Source organism: Pimephales promelas, chromosome 2 (assembly GCF_988280905.1).
Source record: "Pimephales promelas chromosome 2, fPimPro1.hap1.1, whole genome shotgun sequence".
NCBI classification, from domain to species: Eukaryota; Metazoa; Chordata; class Actinopteri; order Cypriniformes; family Leuciscidae; genus Pimephales; species Pimephales promelas.
Genome location: NC_142770.1, coordinates 4,844,978 through 4,851,020, shown reverse-complemented (window position 1 = coordinate 4,851,020; position 6,043 = coordinate 4,844,978). Strand labels below are relative to the sequence as shown.

At 36.5% G+C, this 6,043-nt stretch overlaps 1 protein-coding gene across 1 annotated transcript; it reads left to right on the top strand.

The window, feature by feature from the left end:
• The first annotated feature begins 2,857 nt into the window (after positions 1–2,857).
• Positions 2,858–5,742, top strand: LOC148995754 (uncharacterized). The gene is made up of 6 exons (XM_089121728.1): positions 2,858–2,992; positions 3,442–3,759; positions 3,880–4,173; positions 4,311–4,394; positions 4,511–4,578; positions 5,320–5,742. Exons 1-6 carry the CDS (start codon positions 2,944–2,946, stop codon positions 5,368–5,370), a joined length of 864 nt encoding a protein of 287 aa, XP_088977854.1. The 5' UTR covers positions 2,858–2,943; the 3' UTR covers positions 5,371–5,742.
• The last annotated feature ends 301 nt before the right edge of the window (positions 5,743–6,043 follow it).

The following is a 6,043-nucleotide window of genomic DNA, read 5'->3' as shown; positions in this document are numbered from 1 at the left end:
AAACCTTTAACCTTTTCTCAAGCTATGTCTACATTTTAAACGCTTTTTTCTAATTTTCATAATTGGTTGACAGTAAAAGGCTGTTCTAAAACATTCCTGGTTCGTACACTAGATGGCGCTCAAGTTGTAGTCCATACTCCATACTGCTTTTAGTAGGCCTATTTAGTTGAGGGGAGGCAACTATATGACTGATTTGGCTTGCTCCTTTTCATTTATTTATTTACTTATTTAGTATTACTGTATATCATTCCCTGCCCGACGCACACTGGACTTAAAATATGGCCAGCAACCTTATCACACTGTAGCCCAAGACTGGTTGCTCACTGAAGCCAAGCAGGGCTGAGCCTTGGTTAAAGGGATAGTTCACTGTGAAATCAATTTTTGATACGTTTTAGCTTACCTCAAGGCCATCCAAGATGTAGGTGTCTTGGAATTTTGATATTTTTAGGTCAAACCGTTCTTGTCTGTCAGTCATATAATGGAGGTCTATGGTCACCACCTCAAAGAGCATGCGCAAAGAAGTCCAAATTAAACATGATTTAATGACTCGTAAATGTAAGTACACATTGATGGCCTAAGACACGAAACGAGCGGTTTGTGTGAGAAAACAAACAGTATTTATATAATTTTTACCTCTTGTTACAACAGCCACATCCTAGTACCCTGAGGACATGGGCGCTTCTGTCTGCGCAAGCGCCGGAAGTGATTTCTCGAGTGAGTATCACTCATTTATACAGAGATTTCAGAAGTGTTACCCTTCACTGTGAAGATCTAAACATATTTAGATATACAGGAAATCGCAATGGAAGACGATTTCGATATATATCAACAGACAACGTTGATTTTTTTTTTTTTTTTTTTTGCAACCGCGTGAGAGATCACTTCCGGCGCTTGCACAGACGAAGCGCCCGCGCCCTAAGATCACTTGGACGTGGCTGTGGTTACAAGAGGTAAAATCTATATAAATACTGTTCGTTTTCTCTCACAAACCGCTCGTTTCGTGTCTTAGGCCATCAATGTGAACTTACATTTACGAGTCATTAAACCATGTTTAATTTGGACTTCTCTGCGCATGCTCTTTGAGGTGGTGACCATAGACCTCCATTATATGACTGACAGACACAAACGGTTTGACCTAAAAATATCAAAATTGAAAATACTGTGGAAACAAAGACACCTACATCTTGGATGCCCTTGAGGTCAGATAAAACATATCAAAAATTAATTTCAAACTATCCCTTTAATACCTGGATGGGAGACGATTTGAGAAAAACAGATTTGTACTGTAGGAGCATAGAGTGTTAGTGAGGCCAGCAAGGGGCGCTCACCGAGTAGTTTGACAGGAACATTATGCCGTAACAAGTACCGTCCTTCAGAGGAGACGTAAAACTGAGGTCCTGACTCTCTGTGGTCATTTAATCCCATGTCACTTGCTGTAAAGAGTTGCATGTCCTGCGCTATGAAAGTGCTATATAAATGCCCCATTCTATAATATTAACCCGGCAGGTTTAGAGCTTGGGTGAATTGCACGAAAAGGAAATTCAGGAACCTCGATCCATCAGAAAATAACGTTACCACGTGGCAGCTCACGCATTTCACCGCGCTTCATGAAGAGTTTTTATTTTGCACGTTGAATTCGTTCGCCGGACATGAGTTAAAAGAGAGTGAATGCATAGACTTTTAGCTAATCTCGAATTGACTGTGATACTGTAGGATCACATCTGATCTCTTCTGATCACTGAGCTAAAAATACACTCAAAAATATCTGCATGCCTCACCTCAAACGCTTGCACCTTATACATCATGCAACCTCTCTGCCAAACATGCTCAGACAATGCTTTAAATACACAAGCTGAACACTAGTGGGCCTTGACACTCATCACTGCATTCAACAGCAGAACATTGTCACGTAAATTATATAAGTAACATTCAAAAACTCATAATACAAGCAAGTAAAGCATCTACAAAAATCAAACACATCATAGCACTGTCTCTCTCTCTCCAACTTGATGGTCTGGTTAGAGCCCAAAGCTGGCTCAGGTCTAACATGCCAAATTACACAATAAAGAAATCATTGCTCTCCATTATCCTTCAAAACATTAACAAGTTAAACACATTATGTTAATATTGTCCATCCCCATGTTATCAGCATGCAATAAATAATAAATATTCATGTAATCTGCACACAAAGTAGCCTATTTTCTAAACAGCGCTGGTGATCACAGATTCAAATACAACCTTAGATTTTTTTATCCAGGTAGGCTAGTAAAATAAAACTTTAATTTCTTAAAAAGAGATGAGTTTTACAAAATAATAAATATGATCATGTTTTAGTTTTTCTCCCTTTGTGTCAAACACAGTTTCTCTTGGTTTAACGTTTCCATAGATTAAAGAGTCACCAAAAAAGCTGTTTGTAAAGCAAACTCTTCACCTACTAAACACACTCTGAATGATCACCTTCACCTATATGCTGTTTGTCCAACAGATCAAACCATATTTCTGTAGAAAATCAACCGCAGCAGTTTCAGTCTGACTCTGAAGATGAACTTCAGTGAAAGGGTTCGGTGAGATGCCTTTAACTTTTAACTTTAGTTTTTCCATACACAAAAAACTGAGAACTGAATAAATATGTACTACAACTGTAAAGTCTCTATATAGGGTTACTTTACCATGAAACAGTTTATCCAACATTCACACAATATTCATTTCACCACCTTCGAAAACTATACATTTTAAATTATAAAAATGAAGAATGTTTACTAGTTAGAGAACAGTTGAAGCCTTAAGTGCCAGACGATCATCTGTGTGTGTGTGTGTGTGGGTGTGTGGGTGTGTGTGTGTGAGAGGGGAAGGTTGTCAGGTTCTGTTGGGGGAGGAGGATTCACGTATAGATGAACATGTTTCAGCAAAAAGATCAGACTTTTCACTAAACTCTTGAAGAAAATGTTTCACACACTTGTTTTGTTCTGTTTGAGCTGGTGGAACATGATTGGTAAGTTATAATAACATTTCTACTAGCCTACTTAATTGCTTTACATTTCAGGTAATAAAGCTGCTGCTATGAATTATGTTATTTTTATCTGCTTATTAATGAAATGATATTGTGAGATCTACTAACTATAGATTCACGTCTCTGCTTGTGATCAGAAATTTATAGTCTAATTTCTAGCCCTGGAATAGTGATGATAATGTAAGTTATGGAAAATAAACTGAAATTTATTCTGTGAATATAAATTTCTCTGGAGTCTTGAGAAAGAAAAAAAACAGCTTGCAAATCCTCCATAGCAATACACACACATATAAGTATATATATAAAACTTATCTTTTCTTTTGTATCTTTACCATGGTCTTCAGTTCACGTTTAAATGTTTCAAACTAAAACTGTTTTCAGGGTTTGTAAACCAATAAGAGTCTTAATCTGATTCTGTTCATGTTCATCAGGTGTGTTTGGTGATTCAGTGTCAGTGATGGAGGGAGATTCTGTTACTCTAAACACTGATGATACTGAAATACCTGAAGACAAAGACATTATGTGGACATTTGGAGCTGAAAAGACTCTTATAGCTAGAATCAAAAGACAGAATCAAATCTTCCCAACATCTGATGTTCCTGATGGGAGATTCAGAGACAGACTGAAGCTGGACGATCAAACTGGATCTCTGACCATCACACACACCACAACTGAACACACTGGAGTTTATAGACTAGAGATAAGTGGAGCGAAATCATCATCAAAATTATTTAATGTTTCTGTCTATGGTGAGTAGAGATCATTTGTCCAAACATTCACATGTTGGTTTTATAAATTTACTCTAAACTCATAGCATTAATGTAAAAATAAGAACGCTGATTTGTTCCTATTTCTTTCACGTTTTCCAGCTCATCTGCCTGTTCCTGTCATCAGTAGAAACTGCTCTTCATCATCATCATCATCAAATTGTTCATTGGTGTGTTCATCATCAGTGTTGAGTGTGTGTGATGCGACTCTGTCCTGGTACGCAGGAATGAGTGTATTGTCCAGCATCAGTGTGTGTGATCTCAGCATCAGTCTCTCTCTACCTCTGGAGGTGGAATATCAGGATAAAAACACCTACAGCTGTGTGCTGAACAATCCCATCAGCAACCAGACCACACATCTGGACATCAACACACTCTGCAGACACACATGTGCAGGTACACCACCACTCATCATATATATGTTTGTGTGTGTGTGTGTGTGTGTGTACTGACCTGATCTCTGTGCACTTCTTTCTTCATCATTACAGAAGCAGACACACACACTCCTTCACAACAAGACTCGTCTCTAATAGTGTTGATCTCGGCTGGATCTCTGTTGATTGTTGCTATAGTCGTTGGGATCTTCTGCATCTGCAGGAAATGTAAAAACATATCAAGTATGGCATTCATTAATTGCATTGCAAAATGCTTACATCTGAGCCTTATTAATAGAATATACTGTGAACAAAATGATTTGAGATTGAGTTTTGTTGTTTTATTATTCTTTAAACAGTTCAGACTCCTGATGAAGAAATAACGTATGCAGAGACAACCTTCTACAAAGGAAATCGACACACACCGGTAAGATATAAAGCAAGATTACTAGAAAAGTGCTGCACGGTGAAAAATCTGTGATGATTTAAGTAGTTCCAAAATTACTGTTACCTTCAGTTGAGTATTTAAGTGTATTAACAGTGTTTATTTGAGCAGAAACTCATTAAATAATCTAACAGAAAACTAATGCCTTCAGGAAATGAAAGTCATGGACGTATTTCTGCTCATTTACACGACAGTTCATGAGAAAATGTGCTTTTTAAATCAATGACCATCAAACCTGCTTTATAACTCCAGTGTTCACACTGTCCTCTTTTTTTGTATCTCAGATTAAATGTTGTTTAAGAAAAATCATGGATCAGATCATATTTTTGCGTCCAATTTAGGGTTAATTTAATATAGGCTATTACATATTTAGTAGCCATAGGATCACACAGCTGTTGTTGTTATTCAGCTTACTAATATATTGCATATAGTGTTACGGCTGGTACTCTCTCAGAAAACAACCATGCAACAAAATGACGTTTTTGGGATACAACATCTTGTCTCTGGGACAGGACCCTGGGGACATTTCCCCCTAAAGGGTTCATAGCAGTGTCATAAGAGCACACACAATCACAATCTGCTTAAAGTTAGCTTAGAAGTAAGAAGATAAATATTTTCTTAAATAACATTGCATCACTGTTAATATTTCACATTCTCAAACAATCTTCAGGATAAACATTTTTAACATGTAAAATATTAAAGCTTGTGTGATATTTTTCACAGAAAGTTGAAGAGGAGGGTCATGTGGTTTATGCTGGTGTCACCGTGAGATGATCAAACTTCAGTCCCAAATCCTGCTTTTTGATCCCGTCATTTATAAACTCTCGAAACAACCTCAGATTCAAAGTCTACGGTTGAAATCTTGGATTGGTAAGATTCACCACAGTAAAAATTACAATAATATATACATTACATGAATGTGTTGTAAAAAAAAAAAAAAAAAAGTAGGACTTTCATTTTGAGTTTTATTAATCTCCTAAAAACCTCAAATGAATTTTCCATGCAATACATCATTTAATAAATTATCAAAATCATTAGACGCGTTGAAGTATTTTCTGATTCTTTGGATAGTTAAGCCTAAAATCATTTACTCACACGCATGTCATTCAAAAACTATAAGACCATTTTTCATTTTTGGATATTCGTATGCTTTTGCCTATGCATTGATGACTATTTTCAAGCTAGAAAAATGTAAAAAAAAAAAATCTCTAAAATGCCAGAACAATCCTGACTGGTTCTTATGCATCAAGCGTGCAGATTTGAGCTTCTGTTTACCACATTTGATGAGCTCTATGTATGTGCATTGATCAATGTTTGTATTTGCATAAAGGTAAAATAAAATATGTTTGTCGTATATAAAAGTGGTCGTGTCTCTTAAAAAAAAAGACCATGTATATCTCCAAACCAAAAATGTAAAATAGTCATGTAAACAAGTAAAAGTGAACCA

Coding starts and splice junctions, on each gene's coding strand:
- LOC148995754 (XM_089121728.1), top strand. CDS start 2,944: ATGTTTCACACACTTGTTTTGTTCTGTTTGAGCTGGTGGAACATGATT. Junction 2,993..3,441: donor GAGCTGGTGGAACATGATTG/GTAAGTTATAAT, acceptor CATGTTCATCAG/GTGTGTTTGGTGATTCAGTG. Junction 3,760..3,879: donor ATTTAATGTTTCTGTCTATG/GTGAGTAGAGAT, acceptor CACGTTTTCCAG/CTCATCTGCCTGTTCCTGTC.